The sequence below is a fragment of the Cyanistes caeruleus genome, chromosome 12 (genome assembly GCF_971803275.1).
Source record: "Cyanistes caeruleus chromosome 12, bCyaCae1.hap1.1, whole genome shotgun sequence".
Classification (NCBI taxonomy): domain Eukaryota; kingdom Metazoa; phylum Chordata; class Aves; order Passeriformes; family Paridae; genus Cyanistes; species Cyanistes caeruleus.
Window position 1 is genome coordinate 13,178,856 of NC_141712.1, and position 23,128 is coordinate 13,201,983.

The 23,128-nt window shown below is 37.7% G+C and overlaps 2 protein-coding genes across 14 annotated transcripts in view; one reads left to right on the top strand and one right to left on the bottom strand.

Moving 5' to 3' along the window:
• The window catches only part of SLC7A6 (solute carrier family 7 member 6), a 29,347-nt gene extending 15,065 nt beyond the window's left edge, over window positions 1-14,282 (bottom strand). For 2 of the 10 annotated variants that reach the window (XM_086847325.1, XM_023934732.2), the window contains exons 1-6: window positions 14,175-14,264; window positions 11,855-11,886; window positions 10,630-10,734; window positions 8,282-8,845; window positions 4,309-4,434; window positions 2,364-2,508 (exon numbers count right to left, since the gene is read on the bottom strand). In XM_086847325.1, the coding sequence (XP_086703451.1) occupies window positions 2,364-2,508; window positions 4,309-4,434; window positions 8,282-8,804 (794 nt within the window). In that variant the 5' untranslated portion in view covers window positions 8,805-8,845; window positions 10,630-10,734; window positions 11,855-11,886; window positions 14,175-14,264. Of the gene's footprint in view, window positions 1-2,363; window positions 2,509-4,308; window positions 4,435-8,281; window positions 8,846-10,629; window positions 10,735-11,854; window positions 11,887-14,048 lie in introns of all 10 variants that reach the window. The other 8 variants (XM_023934737.2, XM_023934731.2, XM_086847326.1 and 5 more) reach the window with 7 other exon arrangements.
• LOC111934568 (uncharacterized) lies at window positions 14,191-22,538 on the top strand. 4 transcript variants are annotated; one of them, XR_015275285.1, is made up of 4 exons: window positions 14,191-14,618; window positions 16,697-16,745; window positions 18,269-18,497; window positions 19,041-22,538. XR_015275285.1 is itself a non-coding variant. In XM_086847344.1 (3 exons), the coding sequence occupies exons 1-2, from the start codon at window positions 14,191-14,193 to the stop codon at window positions 16,703-16,705; spliced, it is 258 nt and encodes an 85-aa protein (XP_086703470.1). In that variant the 3' UTR covers window positions 16,706-16,745; window positions 19,041-22,284. The 4 variants fall into 4 exon arrangements, 1 of the variants encoding a protein (XP_086703470.1); XR_015275286.1 differs by having other exon boundaries at window positions 14,191-14,439; window positions 19,041-19,159; XR_002867264.2 differs by lacking the exon at window positions 18,269-18,497.
• The last annotated feature ends 590 nt before the right edge of the window (window positions 22,539-23,128 follow it).

Here is a 23,128-nt window from a genome sequence, read left to right on the forward strand (position 1 = left end):
TCAAAAAAAGGTATCTCTGGAATCAGAGCTTGGTTTCTTTTATAGCTAGAAATTCTACTATAGAAGACTGGGAAAAAAAATCTGATTTTTATAGTAACTTAAAACCCAAATTATATGCAAAAGGGGATTCTCTGTAACTGCTCTTCAAATACTTTAACTTCAAGGTTTCCAGATCTGTAGTAAGAGCCTTCAAACTTACATGCTTTAAATTATTTCCTAATGTCCATGCTAATTATCACAATTAGAACCCAAAGAAGCAGAGCTCTGAGGTACTGCACTCCTCCCTAGGGATTGGGCTGTCCTTACAGCACTTACTTCTGGAACTGATGCAGGGAGATTTATTAAACCAAACCCCTGTTCTTCCCATCTGCACTCACTGCTGCAGAGAACAAACTAACTGGGCCACACAACAGAGATTCAGATCTAAAATTGCTGAACAGCTATGAGCCCTAGCATGTGGTGTATCTTACTAGCAAGCACATGTCTAGGAAGTTTTTTTTTACAAAAAAAAGTCAAGAGTAACAGGAAAACACTGCTAACCTTTAGATGTGAGCAAATAAGAGTTAAGTGTGAGATAAACTCACAGCCCTGAGTGTGCAGCTCCACAGAAAGAAACAACAGAGCAGAAAGATTTTTAATGTTAGTCTTTGGCTTTTCTCAGCCTTACTCTTCCCTCAAACCTCATAGAAATATTCAAATGCTTCAAAAGGGGAAGCAGAACCAAGAGTGTTACTCTCAAGTTTGCTCAGTGTGAAATCAAACACAGCAGGGTGGCATTGATGTGCATTTGCCATGAACGTTGTTTTCAACAACAACAACAAAAAGAACCTAAACAAAAACAAGCCCAAAGCATAAAAATTATCAGTCTGACTAAAACTTTGAAAGTTTCCTCATAAAATTCCTGAGGCCCAGAAGTCCAGCTGTTTCTGTCTGCTGCCATGGAGGCAGAAAAACAAACATACCTCACAATCCTCCATATAAATCAGTAAATTAGTAACTGGGAATTCTGACTCTTCTTTCAGATTGCACACTCACAGTAAGAGACCCATAAATCCCACCCAGCACAGAGTAAAAAAGGAAGCAGAAAACTGTGAATTTAATTCAGAAATATTACACAATGTAACAAAAATCTGAAATAGCATTTTAAGGACTTTGCATCATCCAAGATTAACACCAAGGGACGATGTCAAAAGTGATCTGTGGATTGCAACTTTTGGGTAGACAAGCATGAAGGCACAACCAATCAAGTGAACACAAAAAATCAGTAATTCCTGTAGTAATTTTGTAGAAGTCCGGAATACCTCATTATTCTCAAGAACTGTCAATGCAGAAAGCTGCAATTTGAAATTCACTTTACCAGCTACCATTCTACCAAGAATGAAATTTGTATTAGGCACTGATGCCTATCTAGAGGAAATTATTATGAGGAAATTTTCATCAGCTAAATATACTGTGAGAAAAATTGTTTTTCAAAGCAATACATCTAATAGAAGAGCTATCAAACTGATAACAGAGAACACTATATTAATTTTAAAAAGAAGAAAAGGCATTGCAACAATACTCAAAAAAGAAGCTCCTCAGCAGAAAAAAAACACGTGATTTGAAGGACCAAATGACTGATTAAAATTCAAAATGTATGTCTTCTGAATATGTGTACCAAATCTTTGCAAGACGATTTAATCTGGATGTCAATCTGGAATTCAATCTAACTAAAAAAAGCTAGGGTTTTTTTTAGAGTTAAAGTACTTAGCCACAACTTTCCCAGTTAGGTAAATGCTCAGCATAAAACTCAACATCCAACATAGATGGGAATAAACTGCAAAAGTCAAAATCAGTTGGGAGAATTAAAAAACATCTCATTCATTTTTTATCATTCAGCTATTCAGCTGAGCTGTTGCTTATAAGAGGGTGTGAAAATTATAAAAGAGGATATTCTAACATAAAGGTGTCTGCTTACAGACTCACAACTGGGCAGGATTAGCCAGTAACACTTCTAGAGCATAAATTCATGGAAAAGATTAATATTCTTAAATATTAAATCAGAATGATTGCACAAGTAAACACAGACAACACTTAGGTACCTATTCCACTGCAACATTGAGACCTATTATAATATATAGTAACAACATCTTGAAAGCTTATCTAGCACTGAATACAGCATTCTGCAATCATCTACACTTACTTGTTATGTTTTAATTTCTTTTTCACTTTTAATGGAGTTTAGTAAATCTTTGCTAGTGGTCATCCACAGCCTCACCAGTAGAGCAGTTATATCTGTGTAAGCTCAGTATTTACTAGTGAGTAACAGCCCCAAACCCAGCAACCTGGGAACCACCCACATTTAGAACGCTCAAATCATTTACCTTTCCGGGTTTTTGATTTCTTCTGTTACGTAATTGAGTGTATCCCAACCAGAGTAAGAAAATAAGGCAGAATACAATGCAAGGGACATTTCTCCAATATCAGTAGAGGATCCCTCAAAAGAGTCCTTAAAATGCCATGTATGTCCTGTGTGGAAAAGAAGCAATGAAGGACAGGATAATAAAACACAGTAAGCAGTATTTTCCTGTGTGGCACACAATTACAAAAACACCTCAGAAACTCTAACTCCTTCAAATCTGTTTATAAAGACCTTTTTTCCAATTCTACTCCATATTTTAGCTATAAGAATAAGCATGGCATTTAAAACCACTAAAAATTATTGGGTGTCTATGGTACTATTCTTCAGCTAAACACCTGGTTTGTCCACAGTGGCACAGGAAGTTCAGGAACATTAAGTTCAGACTAAGCTATAAACAATTGGCAGTGATAGTACTCAGGTTAAATGTGAGGGTTTATAACATATATATTTAGAAAATAGCCCACTCTTCTATCTACTTTTAACTTTTCAAACAGTCTATGCAGAAAAACAAAGATCACAAATTACTTTAGATAACAATGTCAAGAAAACCCCACACAAACACCTACATGGATGTTTTAGGTTTTGCTACTAAAAATAGAAAACTGAGAAAAATTAACACAGAATTAAGTATTACTGTTAAGATAAAATTTTCCCAAGCTAAAAGTGTATGTATGTTTTTTGGACCAGTATGTGTGAAAACTTGTGCCATCTTTTGACTTTAAGCAGCAAAGCAAGACAAGTTCATCAATCACAGTTTATACACTCAAACTACATATATATATATATATATATATATATATATATATATATATATATATATATATACAAACACACACAAAACCACCAAAAACAGAAAGGCAAGTAACTGTAACTCCAAAATGTGCCCCATAATATGCATCCTGTAGTAACTCCAGTAAAACTGTAATATTTGAGGCCTCTAAAATATCTTTACTTATTTCTCTTCTCTACTTTTTATCCCAATCAGATGTTGCTACTCCCTTGGCACAAACAGAGGTGGAGTAACTGCTGAGTTAGGAACAGAAGGAGACAATGTCAAGGAAATTATATGTGAACAACCTCGGTATCTGCAAAACAAGGGATGGGCAGATATGCTAAGGATTAAAGCTGGTCCCCACATGCTCATATTCTTGATTGGTTCACAGTAATTATCTTGCTCATGAACTTTCAACAATAACCAGTTAGAGCAAAGAACATAAATTGTCAGATTGCCAAGGAAAGACAAACATTTATGGCAGCTTTGAAAGCAGGATCATTTTGTTAAGCTAACACACCAAGAAATTCTTCTCAAAGGAAGCATTAAGAACAAAATTAAGTTCAGAATTTCTCTAAACCTGAAGGCACAATGCCCAACACACACACTTTCTAATTCTCAACAACTATAGAGGTCAGGCTTTGAGCAAAAACAGAGCTGGTAGCTTCACAAATATACCTACATATTCTCAGCACATTTGTGCTTTAAGTTCAGACACTTTCAGATCACAGATTAATTTTGTAAAAAAAATATTCAATTGATCTCACTGTAAATGCATGTTCCTTAGAGAAATTTATGATTTTCACCACTTCCACTATATTTTCCTGTCTCTGTGTACTGCTGTTTTCAATTCCTTTTTAATTCTGTCCTGCAGGCTGTAAATAACACAAAATTGCTGAGCAATAAATTACCTTCTTTTACCAAGTTCAAAGTCAACTGAGATAGGATGGATATCTCACAACACATGAGATATCATGATTTCATGATAATGACTAATATTGGTATTACTGTGGCTGTATTACACTTTTTTTACTGAGGTATTTCATAAAACATAGAGAGGCAGTTAACAGTCTTTAGACCAGTCATTCAGTTTAACTGATAAGCACAAACTTTTACTTTAATTTTACAAGCTTACCCTGGAATATTTTAACAAGTCCGGCGATGATGATGGCAATAAGAGCAGTGACCTTAGCGTAAGTAAATATATCCTGCACACGTGTGCCCCACTTAACATAGGCACAATTTATAAATGTTAAAAGACCTAATGAAGGAATAAGAAAGAAAAATTAAAATATTATTTCAACAATGCTCAGTTTAACTCACTTTTCAAAGCTTTTAACTGTAATCTAAATATGCACTTACTTGTTATACTAATACTTAAACTAAATGGTTAAACTAATGGTTAAACTAAACCAAATACACGGGTACTGAAAACACTGGTTCCAACAAAACAGCAGGAAACAGATGTTTTAAACACTGTTTCAACAGACAGAAGGAAAGACCTTCCTGTTCCCTGATTACATGCCCATTTTCCTAATGTTATTCTTCATCAGCTGTATTCGGCAACTATCCTGAAACTACAGAAACTGATACATGAAATAATTTATTTCAATGTACAAATATAGTTCTAATAAATGAAAGATTATCTAGAAATTCCTTTGGGCAACATATTAAAAGAGCATTTGGGAAGTTATTTTTATGCTTAGTTCTTAGGTTGAGGATGAGTTCAACATCCATGGAGTAGCTGCAATGCTAAGTATGGTTACAGGTGATACAATACTCTTTTCCAGTTCTACTGAACTGTATTATGAAGAGAGAATGTATCCCTTCTACAAGGGCATGTACGGAGAGGATGAGGGGGTAACAGCTTGAACTGGAAAGAAGGTAGATTAGATTAGATTATGAGTCACGAAGAAATTCTTCCATGTGAGGGTCATGAAGCACTGGCACAGGTTACCCAGAAAAGCTGGGAGTGCCCTGTTCTTGGAAGTGTCCAAGGCCAGGTTAGATGGGGCTTGGAGCAACCTGTGATAATGGAAAGTGTCCTTGCCCATGGCAGGGGGTTGGCACAAGTCCCTTCCAAACTAAACCATTCTGTGGTTCTAAAGAGCATATGCCTTAATACAACAAGTATTATAAACAGCTAATACAACAGTAGTCTGGATTTTTACAAACTGGTAGGAAGCAATGAGTATTTTGAGTGTATTTAGTCCTCTATCCCAAAATAAATTAGTCAGACCTATTTCACAAGATTGCAATGAAACTTGAAATGAGACTTTCAGATCTCACAAATATTTTGCAGTTGCTGACTAAACTTACTCACATGATCAACTTCCCCAAGATAGTTCTAACAACTCTCAAGATTTTGCTTATGTATTCATTACCTTTCTCTGAAGTGGAGAGCCAGACAACCTCTGGCTGAACTCAAGGGCTGTATACTGAATAGGATCTTCAGTATTCTTTATTTAAGAAAATCCTAATTTGGTACATATTTTTCTTAGCCTAATTATCACTATATTATTGAAACTTCTGTATTTGAAACAGCATTTCTCCCAATTTTCAGATTTCTCCCTAGCTAGTGAAAAAGTGTTTATATACAACTGATCTCCATAGAATTATCTTGTATTGCACATTTTAAATACACATATAAATAGAAAGTAAACTTGATTGCTTCAGAAGTAAGGTAGCAGTAAATAAAAATTAAATAAAAAAATGTGATATATTATTTCGTTTCCCATAATCCAAGAGTACTGTAATACTATTGAGATAAAAATTACCTTGTAACAGCTACCAAATTGAAAACAATAACTTTAGAAAGATAACAAAAGAAAGATAATATTCAGACAAGTATGTCACTAGTATGTTAGACAGTCCGGACAAGCTGAATGAGGTTCAACTGATGAGGCATCATGGCAAGATGAGGGGGGAAAAACCACAGTTGTATCAAATTTCAAAAGTCAGGAGTGCTGCAGCTCCTGAAGAGCCCTCAGGAAAAAAAACAACTCAGTCTCTGCTCTTCTGTATTAGTAACTGGAGTATTTGCTCACTGGGTTTATTTCAGCCATATTTTTTAAAGCAACTTTCATTGGGATTCAGTATTATTAGAGTTAGGGCTTGGTCTCTGCTTCAGATGAAATGATACTCTGGTACCTTATAAGGGGAAAAAATACTGTTTTTCTTTAATTTAATTATTGTTTAGCTACTTAAAGTTTCTGAGAACTGTCAAGTTTAGTTCTGCAGCACCAGACAACACCCCAAAATGACTGTCAACGTAATGCTGCACAACACGAAGATTGTTCTTACACCAGCTTTAGTATTGCTATTACTAGAATTAAAAAAAAAAACAACGAACAAAACGAGAAGCAAACCCCACAACAAACCCACCCAGTCTCACATACAATCTGTACCTAACCAGTGTGCAGACTTCCACTCCCAGCAGCTTCATTATTAAGGGATTAATCATATCCAGAGCTAGTGATCTGACAAACAACATCAGCCGTGCTTGGACAGGGAGAAGTCTAAGCTTTAACTGCTAAACAAAGTTGTAGAGCAGGGGTGAGTCTTAGCACTGACACTCAGAGCAGGGCAGAACACAGACTTAAACCATAAAACAGACTGCTAAAGTAAATTGTTCCACCTGCCTGAGAGTGATACTGCTGTCATGTGTCTCCACTAAAAAAAGAGGTGCTAAATCCTCTTTATTAGTAGCAAATGTAGAGGACATCACAGTGTTTTTCTCTACCCACTAGATAATAATTTTAATTGAATCACTTTGTCGTAATTTCTTGCTTTTTAATAAACTTCTTTTTTTTAGGGATAACTGCCCTCAGAGTGAGGGGATACCTTAAATGGAAGAGCAGATTCTCCCACACTCTTGGATTTGTACCAAGATACCTTGGGACAATACCTGTTTAAGGAATGTGAACATGACATTACAGGCCCCTCATCATTTGGAAGGAAGGAGGGAACAAAACTGATTAAATGGAGATTCTTGGAATAAGTTTGTCATTATTTTTCCCATCAACCAGCATGTTAATGCTTTCACAACAGTAATAAATGCCAAATATGAAAGGGGAAGCTGCAATCATAACCAGTTACAGAGGTCAAATATCTGAAGGACATGTTACTGCTGTCATTTCCCTTTCCTTATCCTTTACAGACAACTCTAATAAGGGACATTAGAGCTCTTCCAACAGATGCCTCAAAAAGCAATCAGCTAGAAGCAGCACGTACCCTTGCAGCAAATTGTTGGCATTAAAAAGTCCAAGTTCTGTGTTAGCTTTTTGATACAAAATCATGCCAATACAGGTGACAGGCTCCAGAGCACACAGCTATTTATCAGTACATCACAAAGCACTGTCCTACAGACTTGCTGAAATACAGTTTTCAGTGTTTACTGGAAATGGGATATATGCATAAAAACACATTTAATAGGAAAATCCTGAAATTAAGTAAGACACATACAATTCAATCATACAGATTCATTCTTTTGATACAGAAGAACAGTCCCAGTTTGAAGTGTGTGGGCAGCTGTTCCTCTATATTGACTAACAGAGCTGGCTATATTAATACAAATATTTCAGTATTTTTTGTGCATGCAAAATTTCCACTCTTCAAAACAGCTTTACCACACATACTGCTGTACTGATGTTATTAACAGTTAATCCCAAATATAAAGAATAATCTTGAATGAATGACTTTTTGAAACCAGAGTAGTAACTGAACCATGTAACCATTGAGAAATTATTGCAAGCCAAATTACACCAGAATTTATAGCATAAGAGCCATTCTGAAATAGCTCTTAAGACCACACCAAGAGTATCCCAAGGTTTGATTTAAAATACCTCTCTCAAGGGAAAACAATTTTTACCCCCATTTTTACCAGGTAAGCTTGAAGAGTTCAATACCTTGTTCTGCTTCCAAATCAGAAAATGGTTCACTGTCTGAACACCTGCAAGTTACTGATGTGCTGGAATTGCTCTTTTCCCCACTGTAACTCAAACCATTGCAGATCCAGTACGCAACAACTCTGAGTGTGGCTAAGATTTGTTTTAATAAAGCATACCCTGGAATAAAACTTACCATGGTAAATGTCAAGAACTACTTACATTCACAAGCAGCTGCTATGAGACGACAAGCGACATATGGAGGGTCACAAGAAGGGAAGAAAGGCTGAACTATGTAGTTAGCAAAGGTGATGGCAATGACTGCCTGACTAGTTGGTTCAACAATGAGGAGTGAGGTCCACAAACGAATAAATGCAATGAAGCTCCCAAAAGATTCCAAGATATATGCATAGCTGGCTCCTGACTTTGTAATAGTGGTTCCAAGTTCAGCATAGCAGAGAGCTCCAAAGACTGAAAATATCCCTCCAACTGCCCAAATTACTAAAGACAATCCATAAGATTTGCTGTAGATGAGAACTCCTTTGGGAGAGACAAAGATACCTGAACCAATCATGTTGCCTACTATAAGGCTTATCCCATTTAGTAAAGATATTTCTTTCTTCAGTTGTAATGTATTTTCATCTCCATCCTGTGTTCTACTTGGATCTGTCCTTTCTGATTTATTGACGGGGCTGTATGCAGCCAGTGAAATTTGTGATTTTGTGTCATCTGTCCTTTCTGCCATTGTGGAAAGACTGTGAATTCTCCACGACTCCAAACCACAATCTAAAACAAAATATAGACAGCTGAAATCATTATAATTTTTTTTTATCCCATTACTTTCTTGCAAAATCTTTTTTTCACCTTTTTACCCTATGAGTTATAAATATAAATTATTACCTCTTGTTGCTTCATATTCGTTTTTTTTACACAAAGTCAAATTCATGCACAGTTAAACAGCAGAACCAACACAGACAAACCGAAAGACAAATTCCTATATAACTGAGGATGAGAGAGGAACTTCTACAATTAGGAAAACAAACAAAACTGTAGGAAGGAGAGAATTAAAAGACTCCCATCTTGAGAAGACCAGAAGAAAGAACAGAAAGAAGAACAGTGAGATGTTATAGATAAGGAAGCACCACAAGACCAAGATGGAAGTTCTAAGCATGAACATAGATGTCTTGCAATACTAAAAATACCAATCCAATTACTGTGCTTACAAAGATAATATATTGAGTGATCTAGTAACATGCTACCAATGCACTGAGGGCTCTTGCTAAGGGCCATAACTCACTCCACAATGCCTTTGATCCAACCCTTGACTTCTGACTGACACCACAGTTCGCTCCCTCCCCAGAACTGTCTCCAGATCTCACTGCCTCATTACTCCATTATCTAAAAGTACAGACTGTACATAAAGGCCCACAGTAGTTTTAATCCAAATTCCTCCATTAGCAATTGTATTTAACAGTATCTAAGGACACAGAAATTACCCTTTTTTCTCTGCATCAGAACTGACTGACTGGAAAAGAACCACCTTTTGAAGTCTCCAGAAAATGCTCCCATGCCTTCCAAAAGCAAGTTACTGCTAATAAAATCTCTTCGATCAAGAAGACATTGATAATTCTGAATAAGACCCATTCAACCCATTTTACACAAGTTTTCCTTTGCCCTGCCCCTGATTAAACCTTTAGTGTATACTTCAGCCTTTTACAATACAATAGGAAAAAAAAAGAAAATCTCGGTCAATTAGAATAAACCAGCTACTCTAGTGTGGGGTGTATTTTGTGCTTTTTTTTGGGTAACACTAATTTTACAAGAGGTTTTCTAACTACAAAAATAAACTTGTCAACTGAGAAAATAAAAAACCTGAATATGGGAATTTTGAAAGGTCAACATGCAGTCAAACTGCAAGCTACATGTGCATCTAGTAACATATGAACATACAAGCTCTTGCAAGCACACCTTTCTGGAGAGAATACCTCTCCTTTATCATAAAGCCAACACTGGTATACTAAAGCACAGAATATCTGACCTGACATCCCTGAACTAGAATGAAGATGTGAAAATTAAAAAGATTATTTTAATCACTTAAAAAAGTAACTTCAACTGAAATGGAGTACAATTTTTTTATTGAAAAATATTACATCATTCATGTCCAACTCATGAATCTTTAGAGACTGTGTTCTTTTAAATAATGTAAGATCATCCATCTATTTAGTTGGATGCCTTTTGGTTTATTTTCCTCTCAATACTCCAAATAAACACTTTAAAGATGCTTAATTACTAAATACACATTTTATTGTTTATATGAGTCACCATCTAGTATCACAGATATATCAGAAGACATCAAATTTCACACTTATAATTAGACCAAAATTTTCAAACTTCCAGAACTTAATCACTGCCATTTCAGAACTTAAAAGCTTGCATACCATAATGAGGCACCTCCAACAAAATTAAATTAACTAGAAGAGAGTTTCTACACATGAGTTACTACAGACAAGTGTCAGCAAAACTGCAAAGGAAAAGCAAAGTAAATTTATCGCAACTGTTGTTACACTTACCGTCTGACTTTCTGTTACTGGTGTAGTAGAGCTAAGTCTTCAATAATACATGTGCTCCATAAATTCACAAGATTATCTGTTTGCTTTACAAGAGGAAGTTATTATCTGTAAATGCATATAATCATTAATCAATTATAAATATGATGCAGTCATCAGCAAGCTCTGCAAAACAGCAGAACAAATTAACAAAACGGGTATTTTCATTACTGATTTGGCTGTGAGAAGTGGATTTAAAAGAACACTTGTGACGCATAAAAATATCATTGAACTCCAAACGGAGTCTTTTAATTTCAATGAAAAGAACTCGGGACAGGACACAAATGTTTTTCAGAAGGCAATTCACCCTGAACAAAAGTCAGCAGAAGAAACAACAATACAACAGCTATTATTATGGCATCCAACTGCCATTTGCAAACATGCCATGTTCATTTTCAGCCCTTACAGCAACAGGACAAAACTGTGTAAATATGTTAAGAACTGATCACGAATGTATAACACTGTTCGGGGGTAACTACACAGCTTTATGATTTCTTACTCACATATCCTAATCGTCACTTCCATGTCCTCCTGAACACCTCCCAAAGTACAAATTAATCAGAAGCATATATATTACTTGGCATACTCAGGCATTTTAATGATTTAGGTCAATTGAATAATTCAAATCGCATCAAACCTGGTGTGTTAACGTGGAGCCAGTTTTGCACAGAGTAACCATGATTTACCTCATGGTCTGGAGTTCAGAGGTGCATCTAATTACCTGCAACTACAGACTCAGTCCCTGCCCAAATGCCTCCACCTCAGTTAGCAGCACGTGACTGCAGTTCCACACAGTTTTGTTACTGATGACCTTGACTGTTTCTTACCCTACTATCTACACCCAGGAAAGAACAATCACAGTATCTCACAACCTAGACTGTCTTGTGCCGCAACTCTCCTTCTTCCCCTCTGAGCTGAGCCTACTATTGTTATTCCAAAATTCTGCCAACAACCAGGATTTGAAATGGCTTGAAGGTGTGTACAACAGCTCTCTTCTCTAGTTTTGATTGTTTTTTTCAGGCCCTTTAAAGCCTTCAGGGCAGGAATGGTTTATTTGCCTGAATCACGTGATATGTTATACTGCCTTTGACAAAATCAGAAGTGTTGACAGGTTTTTTCTTTCAAGTACTTCACTTAATCTTAAATCGAATCAGAATCTGCAACTTTGACCAATTGGAAAAAAACTTACCAAGGAAGAAGGAAAGCAGAGACTAACCGAACCTATATCAAAGAAAAAACACATATATTAAAATCCATGATTCTGTCACGAGATCATTATTTCAGTGGAAACAGAAGAGAGGCTTGGAGGAGGAGAATCAGAGACAAATAGTATACGTTTCCCAACATACAATAATCCTAATATACTGCAGCTAAAAATACTATCAGAATAATCTCTAAGGCTGCCAAAACCCAGCCACAGGAGTGCTACAGCTAATGCAAGGCTCGGCCTTCACACAAGCAAACTGACACGTGGATTTCCTCATCCCTCACCCTTGTGCAACACAGTGTCTTCAACTCTTTTTTGCTGATCACTGCAGCTCTGAGGAATCTTTTTGCTGATATATGTAGATTTATTTTCTTTTTTTTTTTTCTTTTTTTTTTTTTAACTGATGTGGATTTGCTGTAGGTATAGAAAGCTATGATATGAAACCAGGACAGAGTGACCTGAAACTAGGATCACTTCACTGTTTCACCAAAAATTTATCTTCTGGTAAGGCCTATAACACCGTGGCCAGGTACGAGAAGAGCTGACGAAGGTTGACATGCGATTAGCAATGTACTAACACTGTGTTACAGGGTTTCCCTCCTTGAAGGGGAGGGAAAGGGGAACCATCTGCCAAGATTCCCTTTCTCCCACTGAACAGAACAGTTGTCAGTTATTCGACCTGGGATGAACCTGCAAGTGATTTAATGACCAAGGTGAAGTACCAAACTGCTAAAAGCTTACTGTGTTTGCTGTGCTTTTATATGATACCCACTCATTAGCAAAGATTTCTGGTGTTCTTGATTGCATAAAACAACTCTCATTGTAACACAGCTTTACGTACACACTTTGGCTATTCACATATACCAGATGTAAGACTCCTATTTCTGAATAGAATGAACAATTGGCTCTATAGCAAGAGTCAAGATTGCTCTATACAGGCAAACAGCATCAAAGTCTTCAGTGACTTAAGCACCAACAGAGCAAAGGCTGTAAGTCCCAGAAATGCTTACTCAAGGCAGTGTATATATTTAGGCAGTGTATATATTTATATGTTTAGTGTGAACATTTAGATGGGAAAGGCTTAGAGTTTGCCAAGTTTTTCTTTTTCTGCTGAGAGAAGAATCGCTGCCCTACCATACATAAGCTTAAAAAATAGGAGACCTGTGTGACAAAAAAAATTCCCAGTGTAAAGATACAATATGTTCAACCAAGTCTTTTGTGCTTGTAAATACCAACACACCATTTTTAGCACAATTAAAAAAAAAAATCCTAACAAACTTTTGATCAAATAGAATTGGCTGCAATATCCGTTTTTAAAACAAAACTACAAGGTATGTTTATCATGTAAAAAGGTATGAAAGAGAAGTTACTATGGCAATTTTTTGACTTGATAGTTTATCAATATGGTAGTAAGTCATATTTTCATATATTTTTGTATTTTTCATTATTATATTTCCAAGGAAAAAAAAGAAGTAAGGTCACAACACGCACTTTAATCAGTCTTGATTTAGGCTGGGAGTGCAAAAAGTTACTGCAGTGAGAGGAACATCTGGTAAAATTTATACAATAAGCCACAGGTAAAGATAAAAGGAACGATAGTAGAATTTGTTAAAGTAATTCGCCTTATTTTTCAAGTTGGGGCAGAAAAGCAGAAACCTCTTAAAAGGCACATGCTACACCCATCTGTACTCTTTAGGTGGCACTTGCAGCCGCGCCTGACCAGATTGTAGTTAATATGCTTCACTTAAAAACACATAAAACAATAAAAATTACTACTAAACGCCAGCAAGCAAAGGCGTGCTGGCCTGAGGGTCACGCTAAGCGAGGAGGACACTGAAGTGGGCTAACAGCGTTATAATTACCGGTAGCCACCAAAAGCACTGAAGGCTTCACAAAACCACCCTCGAGTCGCCATAAGGCATGAGCTCAAGGGCTGTCCCGCCGGCCTGAGCCCCTGAGGGGGTCCCGCCGCAGGAGGGAGGGGGCATTTGCAGGGGTATCATTGCTACTCTCGGAGGCCGCTCCGCACGAGCGGTGGCAACGCTTTCTCCTTATAAAATAAGCGAAATTCACACAGATTTCAAGCCTTCTGGACAGCCCCGGAAAGGAAGCACCCGCCTCAAACGGGGGCTGTCAGACTCGAGGAGCCGTTTAAAGACTGAATATGAAAACATACGCCATTTATCTGGCTACCGCCGCACATTTATAGCAGCCCGCCTTCTCTCAAGGTGAAGGGAACTGAAGGAAAGCTGTGAAGGAAGCCAAAACCTCACCGGGGCAGCGCCGGCCAGAACCGCATTACCTCGAGCTGTCTCGGGATGCTCCCGGCCGTTGGCACCCCACAGGCGATGGCGGCACGTCCGCCCCGCCCCCCCACCACGCCGGCATCGTCGTCGTCGCCGCCGTCGCCGCCTCTCCGCCGCGCCGCGCCGCAATCCCCTCCCTCGCCGCCTCCTCGCCCCTTGCCAGCAGAAATCCGCTACGTCTCGAGTGGTCGCTCCGAGGGAGAAGCCGCAAGGAGCCCATCAGCTCCGCAGGGGTTGCGCGGGACCTTCCGGCACCCGCTGGTGCGCAGGGAGGTGTTTGTAGGGCCGAGGCTCCCCCCTGCCCCACGAAACCCACGGCCTCCCCTCCGCTACCGGTGGGTGAGGAGAGCCGCAATCGCCTCCCCCGCCGCAGCTGGAGCGGGAGACCAGCCTCCCTCTTTGCCGCGGGGGCAGCATGAAGAAGATCCTTAGCTCTGACGGTACGGGAACGGCGCCTTTCCCTGCCCGGGCTGGGGCCCTGCCCTCCCCCCGCCGTCCCTCAGGGCCTCGGGGACACGGAGCTCCCTTGAAGCCCCGGCGGGCTCTGCATGAAGTTACATCCACATGAGTTACACCCGCATGAGTTATACCTGAAAGACCCTCAAGCTCGAGACTGAGGGGCCTGAGAGGGTGGAAACCCTAAAATCTGGTGATATTTTTGGTTTATACTGCATAGGTCCTATGCGCCAGTCATAGTGGATATGGAAATGAAAATAGAACTACCATTGGTGTGTTCCAGCCTCCAAGAGGTGCATACCTACACCCCAAATCTGGCTCCGTTAAAATACATGCAATGGACTTCCCAGAATCGTGATTTAAAAGTGCCCTATGGTGTCTGAGTATAATAGTAAGGAATTTGCCATTCAGCAGATATATCTAGGGTGTAATGAAAGCATTCTTGTCTTCCTCCAGCAGATTAATAGTTTTACTCCATCTAAGCCAGTGACCCCCAGGCCACAGCCCCCTCTTAATGTTCTTTTATTACCTTTTTGCTGCTCCCCACGAGGCAAAGGGATGGTCAGTGCCTGAAAAGACAACAGGGCTCAGGAGATAGGATAGTCTAAAGCATTTAATTACTCCTCCCTTCCCTGCTCCACGGTTATTATCTACCATCTAACATAGATAAGACAGAGGTGAAATTTATCAAAAGGGTAAAAATCTTAGGGGCAAATAAAATTATAAAGCTGTAAAATAAGAGGGAAAGGCAAACTGTGCACTGTAATACCCATAAATGTGCTAGTAAATGCAATAGTGGAGTCCAATTCTATCGCCACAAGGCTTGCATTTCTGATTTCCATTCTGCTTCCTCTCTCAAAGGTTGTGTGTTTTATCAAGGAATTGTTTTCCTTTGTTGTCACAGAGACAATCAGGCTACCAAGCAACTGCTGCACTCATCTATATCTCCAGATATTCATTACATTGTGTTTGGATAAAAATTAATTAAGAAACTTTTTTTGTTATTGTTAAAAGTTGGGTTTTTAAGTGCACATGAAGAAGATAATTACATTAGACTTTATTTCTAAACTATAAAGCACCATAGCAAAACAGACTCTTTTACAGGAGCGGGATCATCTCAGCTCTTTATATTTGTCTCAACTCTTTGTTTGGATTTTGTCAGACTCAAGCTGTGCTAAATCTGTTACCTGCTAAAGCTACTGACAGTGTTGCAAAGCACCAAACAAAACCAGTCTGCTGCCTTCTGGGAGCTTAACAGCCTTGATAGGCGATTTCTTTGTTTTTAAGCCACTTATACAGCACTGACAGAAGATAAAAATGTAGATGACATCCCCAGAATATAATCAAATCCTTACAGTATGAAACCGATTGTTGTTACAAAGATAATATGAACTAGAAAGCAGTCATTAGGTGGTAATAGTATTTAGCCATTCTACAAATGTGCTAGTGGCCCATGTTCTGTAGTACAGGATTTGCAGGTAGATGGGTGTTTGCAACAGTTGTCTCCCACATTAATCAAAAAGTGGATTGAGTGTGAATGTAAAAGATGCAGCTGATTTCAGTTGTTGCTAGACTGCCTTTTGAACTCTCTCATGATTGAATCTACTGAAGAAAGAATTCACTACTCAAAAAAATGGACTCATAAAATGCGAGCTAATTGTAGAATTGCCTTTAGGACCAAGAAATAGATGAGAACTGACAAGACACAGGAAACAAATTATTAGGCATATACTGGAAGTATAGAGAATGACATTTTACTTTAGAACTCTGAAAAGTATTTGTTAGAGAAAGTGCCCATTTGAGGGTTTCAAAATAGAAGTTCACCTCTGAATTATGAAAACTTAGAACACTGTAGAGTTTGGCATGAGAGATCCAAGTTAGGACACCATCACAAGGCTAGACAATGCTTCTGTAATGTTTGCAAGTGAGCGGAAGCAAACCTCAGCAAAATCATCCAGATAGATATTTTTGTCCATTTTGGTAAGGTTCATATTTTATAAATAACTTTTTCCATTTTACTGTGGAAGCAAAATGTAAGTCTTTATTTCTTCTCTTGTTACAGATTTCATAAATTATATGGCTCTTCCCTGATGCTCCATAAATGGCCACTGGTAAGTTGCGTTTATACAGGACTGTGTATTCTCTAAGTGCTAGCAGACAAAAAAACAGCTAAAAAAGATTTAGTTTCCCCTAGGGTTTTATCTGATGCTAATTTAATCAAGTTAAGATCTTATCTAATTAGCTAATGAGAACAAAGTCAGACTGAGTTAGGTTTAGTCTGTGAGTTTTTCCCTATCTGCTTTTTTGTGTCTGATTAATATTTCCACTTAGATATATCTTAGAAAATGTAATTCAACTCAAAAAGCTTGAAGAAGAAACTGATTAAATACCTGTAAACAAACCAAATTGAAATAACATCAGATTACAGGAAACCAAATCTGTATGATATTCATTAAATGGTTTTAGAACATGACAAAAACAGGGTAAAAATTGCTATTAAATCTAAGTGAATTTGGAACCTTATACATCAGCTTTGTACTTGTTCACAAGTTCATTCTGGTGAGTTTAAGCATACCCTTACAGCATAAGTCCCCCAAGAATGTGTTGCTCATGCACTTAATTCATGGAAGAATGAGTGTGCACTGAGCTCCTTAAGGGTCAGCACTGAAGGGGTGCTGTGTAAATGTAAGTAGTACTCATCATACAATTGGAACTTAGGATGGAAATATTGCTTCCAGCCATGTATTTGATGGTTTATGCTGGTTCTTTTTAAAATTCTACCATACAGAATGACTCCTGGAACCACTTTGATGTTTGTTTTGAAATGTACATTCTGTGGATGCAGGAGTTATTCACAGGGGTCATGAAATTGTCCAGGACAGTAAATCTGGGAGTTCAGCCAGATCGCAGCAAATTACAATTTTTATAAGTACTTAAAAGCAGAGATTATTTTTTGGTAATTTTTCAACCTTAATCAATTCAACAACAAACACAGTATCAACTATGCATTTCAGGAAACAGTCAGTTCAAAAATAAGTGTAAGTGACTTTGTTTATAAAAACAAATTCACTTATACTTTGCCCTTGCTTTTTACTTTCATCATTCCATCGCAGAAATTTCTGTGCTAGGTGGTTTAAGTAAGTGTGATTTACATATGAGAGTGACTGCAAGCACCAAAGTGCCATGCAATTAGAAAATTTAGGTTTCTATATATACCTTCCCCTGCTCCTAGCTGCATGTGTCCTCCTACTCCACCGGCCTTCAGCATTTGACTGGTGCTGGCACTAGCCCAGCCCCCTCTGTAAGGCAATTCTGCTCACTTAAGCTGACAGAAAACAATGCTTCTATGAAGGTAGGGTTTTTATTATCATAATCACAAAAGTACAAATGTGGAATAAGCTAGGAGTGGAGCAGGAGGTAGTAGAAAATATCCCTTTAAGGAACAGAAACTGTGGGATGTCTCTGTCTTGTCCAACTGCAGTTATTTAAATACTCTGCAGATTAACATTAGTCTTTCTTTCATGGAAAACTTAGCTTCTCTATACTAAAGTTTTTTTATAAACAGACTGTAAAATAAGCTTTGACATCCCCTCTTTTAATTTTATTTGTCTTATTTGGTTCTGTTGCCTTTCAGGTACCTTTTTCTTTTCACTGCCCCATCTACTCTCACCAAAATTTATCATTTACTTATACGTATCTTTGTTGCACATTATTGCAAGCTGGTTTTGTTCAGTGCTGTCCATGCTGCAAAGCAGAAGTGGGAATAGATACCTTCTAAAACATGGCCAAGTTTTCAAATGTTAACTTTGCTAGGAGGGCAAAGAAACACCAGCAAAACTATTTGCATCTTCAGTCATCTCTAGGTAAATTTCAATGGTCTCTAGGACTTTTTTATCACTATTTTGATTAATGTCACAAACCTTATATTTTCAGTTTCCATTTGTCTTGCTCATGTAATCTTCTTTATTACAAGGCGAATGTACAATACATCAAGTTTTTCCTGGTCAGTTTTGGGGGTTTATTTGGAAAAAAACATCCCTTGTACATATACTTGTTTTTAAACATGGTTTGGCTTAGTGTTCTAGACAACTAAATCATTCAGCTTTGAGACCCTACCCTTTGATTATACAACTTGTCTTATCTATGTTGAATTAACTTCATGAGCATCTGGCTATTTATTAATGAGAGTGAATGAATCACAGTCTTCATTTTCCTGGAAAATAACATGGGATTTAGAATAATTGTTTCACAAGTCTTATAACACTGCAGGGATTCTTAAAGATAATACTCTTTGTCCATGTCTATTTTGAAGGCTATTAAAAGTGATTATGTATAAAAACAAACTAAGGAGGATTTGTAGCTGTAAAAATTAGCATCTTAAGAATAAGTATTTTTTCTTGTTTCAGGTCCCAAATTAGTATGTGGGGACAATGATTGAAGAATACGAAGTCCTTAGTTTTAATGTTTGTAACCCAGTTCAACAGCATTTAAATAAATTTCTTCTGGATGAGACAGTTTAAAGACATCTGTTGGGTTGGGTTGTTCTTTTATCTTGAGTAACTCTGGCCTTCTAATACAACTGCTCAGACTTTCTTCAAAACAGTTAAGTTGCTTTCTGTTACAGATTCCCCTGTATTATTGTCAGTCCTTTGTTGATATGCTTGTGTTACCTGTCTCTCTCTCTCTCTCTCGATTAAAAGCAGAAAAAAAGTATGGAAGCTTAGAAGCTTCTGATCATACTCAGCAGTAGTTACATTGACACTCTGTTCACAAGCAGCTGGTTACCAGAGGCTGAAGCCAATGTCATCATTTTGTTTGTGTTATCATGCTGAGTCCAAACTTTGCCATTTAAATACAACCAGATGTTCCTTACCAGAGCCACTTTGAATGCAGCATGTTAGACTACAACCCCATCAGTGCTGATCCCACTCTTCCATCTTTGCTTTTAGTGCACTTCTGTTACTTTTCTCTTAATTACAGAATTACCCTGAAATGTTTGTACAATACAAATAAAGTTGGACCTTTAATAAAAGTTCTCTGCTATTTTATTTAGAGAACTTATAATAACACAAAACTTTACAATGCAGGAACAGTTGGATGAACTGAAGTAAGGACAGCCTTTATTCCCTAAACTTTCAGACTTCTGGGGGATGCTGTAGTTTTATTTGATCCAAATTTAGGTTGCCTTTAAAAGTCAAGTTTTCTGAAACATAATCTCAAAGACCTTTCTGTATAGATTCTACATCTTGTGTGTTGATCAAATATGCCAGTGCATGTTGATCTCATACATTTTGCCTCTAAGGGGAACACACTCATGTACGTGTGGTAAGAGTGACAAATAAGTTCTAATTAGTAAGCCTTGTACAAGAAACAAAACCATGTTGTTTCACAAAGATCAGAGCACCTTTGAAGTTGTCACTCAAGTTCCTGCTACATTTTCCATGAGGAAGATTTTCAGAGTGTCTTACTATTTAAAAGTACACCTTAAGAATTGAAATGTAAAACATCTTAATGCTAAAAGAGTCTTTAAGAGTTGGGATTTATTGCCAGTCCATTTGCCTTTGCAGTAAATAGGATAGCCTTGTTAATGGGTTTAGTCTTTTGTCTGCCAGTATAGTTGTTCCAATTTCAAATCCATTCTTTGCTATTATTAGAAAGCATCCAGCCCTAAAATTAAAATGATGTTTGACTTTGCTAACTTTTCAGAAATTATTTCTCAGGAGGTTATTTGTGAGTGTTTTGCACTCTGCTCCTTTGTTCCTCACTTGGCTCTTGATTTCTTGGTGTGTACAGTGTCCCATGGAGCAAATAGTAGTGGACTAATTAAGAACTACCAAGAGTTTCCCAAATTATGCAAGATCCCCAGAACTATGAAAAGCCTTTTCAGCTTCCCAGTCACATACTGTGAAGTGCCATAAATCAAACTTTTGAAAACACTGAAAGCTATGCTTCAGACACTTACAGGTATACTTTAGTTCCAGAAGAAAGTATTTACTTTTTTGGAGTTTACTGCCAGGTTTTTTAGTACTACTTTTTCTCAGTTGGAATCCCACAGGCTATGAACATTCTGAATACCTGATTTAATGACACATGGTCACTTATTGGTGACATTGTTGTCTTTACTTTTATATGAGTCTGGAAGACTAAATGAAGTAGAAGCAAACACTTGGGCTTTAGTGTTAGAGCTTAGGCAGGAGGATAAAGGAAACTAAACCTCATGTGTCATATTACACTCTGGAGGTCAGGGAGTTATTTTTACTTCAGTGTCACTAGTATGGGAAAATATAGAAGACCTCAGCTTATGTTGAAACTACAGAAGACAGCCAAGTTATTTGTTGAGATGGGTCATCAGTGTCATCTCATGCAATAAATGTTATGGCTGGAGTCCTGCAAGTGTCCTCACCCCTCACATCGGTCACTTGGCCACGTAGGTTGCTCAGTGTCATACTACATGAACAACGCTGTATTTGTCCTTGCTACAAAGAGCAAATTTTATTACTGAAGTGTTGTATCATTGGGGAAATTTTTATTTTGGATTATTCTATGCTAGAATGATATACATTGTAGATAACTGCGAGGTTGTCGTTAAAACAAAACCCAAAGATTTAGATTAGGTGGTTGTACTGAAATAATCAGGAGGCAGCGACATTGCATGGTGTTGGAGTTAAATCCAATGTACAGCATACAGTAAAATTACAGCTGTGAAATCCTGATGATTGCCTTTTATTTTGTTCCTTAAAAAGGCTTCCTTTGCCCAAGGAAAACATCTGTGATTAAAAAGCTGGCTGTAATAACAAACAAGAAAAATTCTGTCTACGTGCCCAAGCATACCTTGAAGTCTCAAATCCAGAGTGCACCTTTCCCTCTGCAGCTGTGTCTGTCTGTGCACAGTAACTGGTACAGTTAATTGTCACTGTTACAGTCAGAAGAGGCCTGGCCACAGGCCCCGTGCTCCTTCTCTTGCTACTAAAGATGGACATAAAGAACACCGAACAAGAAATTACAGCTTTCACTGATGGGGTCTAATTTGGGTGAAGAAGCTGACTGTTACTATAAGATTTAAACCAAGATAAATAGTCTCCAACCAGCTAAGAATGCAGCGGACTTGGCAGTGTTAGGTTTACTGTTAGACTGTGATCTTAAAGGTCTTTGCAATCTAAATGCTTCTCTGATTTTAAGAATTAATTTAATAGCTATATTGAAAGGCTAGTATATGGAATACAGGAAAACATTCTTACTAAACATATCAAAATGTAACAGCTGAGGAGTTAAAATCTTCTTATATATCTTACTGAAAATTAAATGTAATTTTAGTTTTGAAAGACATAATATAAAACAGCATCCAAATCTCTCCTCTCTTGTACATTTAATGAATTCTCTGCATAAGTATGAGTTTTCTGAAAACAAATAGGTCTGCAGGTGTGAGTACCAGCATATGATTGATTGCAGTGGAGTGAAAAGGTTTTAGCCAGAGTTGCCAGACTGCATTTGAACCAGCTCTGCAGGAGTCAGAGCAGAAGGGAGGAGAGCAGAGCAATGCCTTGTTTTGCAGAAAGCCTCCTTGAGTTGAAATATTTCTTTGGCTGTAAATGTTTTAGTGTCATACAGTGTTTAATAAAACCTGTCTGAGACAAGCAGTCTATCAGAAAAGCAATCAAATTTCTGTGTGAGGTCATACCCGTTCAGCACAAGTAACAACCTCTTCTTTCTTTCTGTTATTTTGTTTGCATTTTAACATTGTATGTTATAAGGGGTTCTTTTTTAATGTTCCTGTGGTTTCATGTGAAAAGAGGAAAGAAAATACGTGAATGTGAAGTAGCTCTCTCAGCAAACATGTAATGGACTGACAGAAATCTTGCTTGATAAAGACTGCATTTTAATAAAAATGGAATTTTTTCACTGTATTTGAGAGAAGATGACCAACCATGATCTGCTGAAAAGCAAAAACGTAGAAGAGCCTTCTTTTAAGAATTCATAGCAACACTGTAAAGGGTAGAAATAATCTCCAGGGCTCTTTAATTCAAGTTAACTCTATTGCATTGTCAACAGCTGACTCACTAACAGGCCCATGACTTCACAGGTAGGTGTTAGTGGAATAAATAGTGATTGAGTTACAGGGTAGTTATAAATATTCATGTTATTTAGCTCCAAGCAAAAACATGTTACTTTTTCCCTTCAAATCACTTCAAATGTTTATAGCTTGCATAAATAAACTGAACAGGCTGAGGGAAAATGTTTAGTAAATCACTATTGTTTGCATGAATTTTGTAAAGTAAAGAACTCTTGGTCAGGTAAAAAAAGTTCCATGAATATTGCTAATTTCTCAGGGTGTGGGGAAAGAGCCTGTTTTCTTGATGGCCTTTAAATCTTTTTTAAGCCCCTGCTTGAAAGCCAGTCCAGAATGACAAAACACAAGAACAGACCAGGTGCTCTGTTTCCTCACTGCATGTTCAGTGCCTCTGCTCCAGACTCTTGTATGCCCTTCATCTCCTCT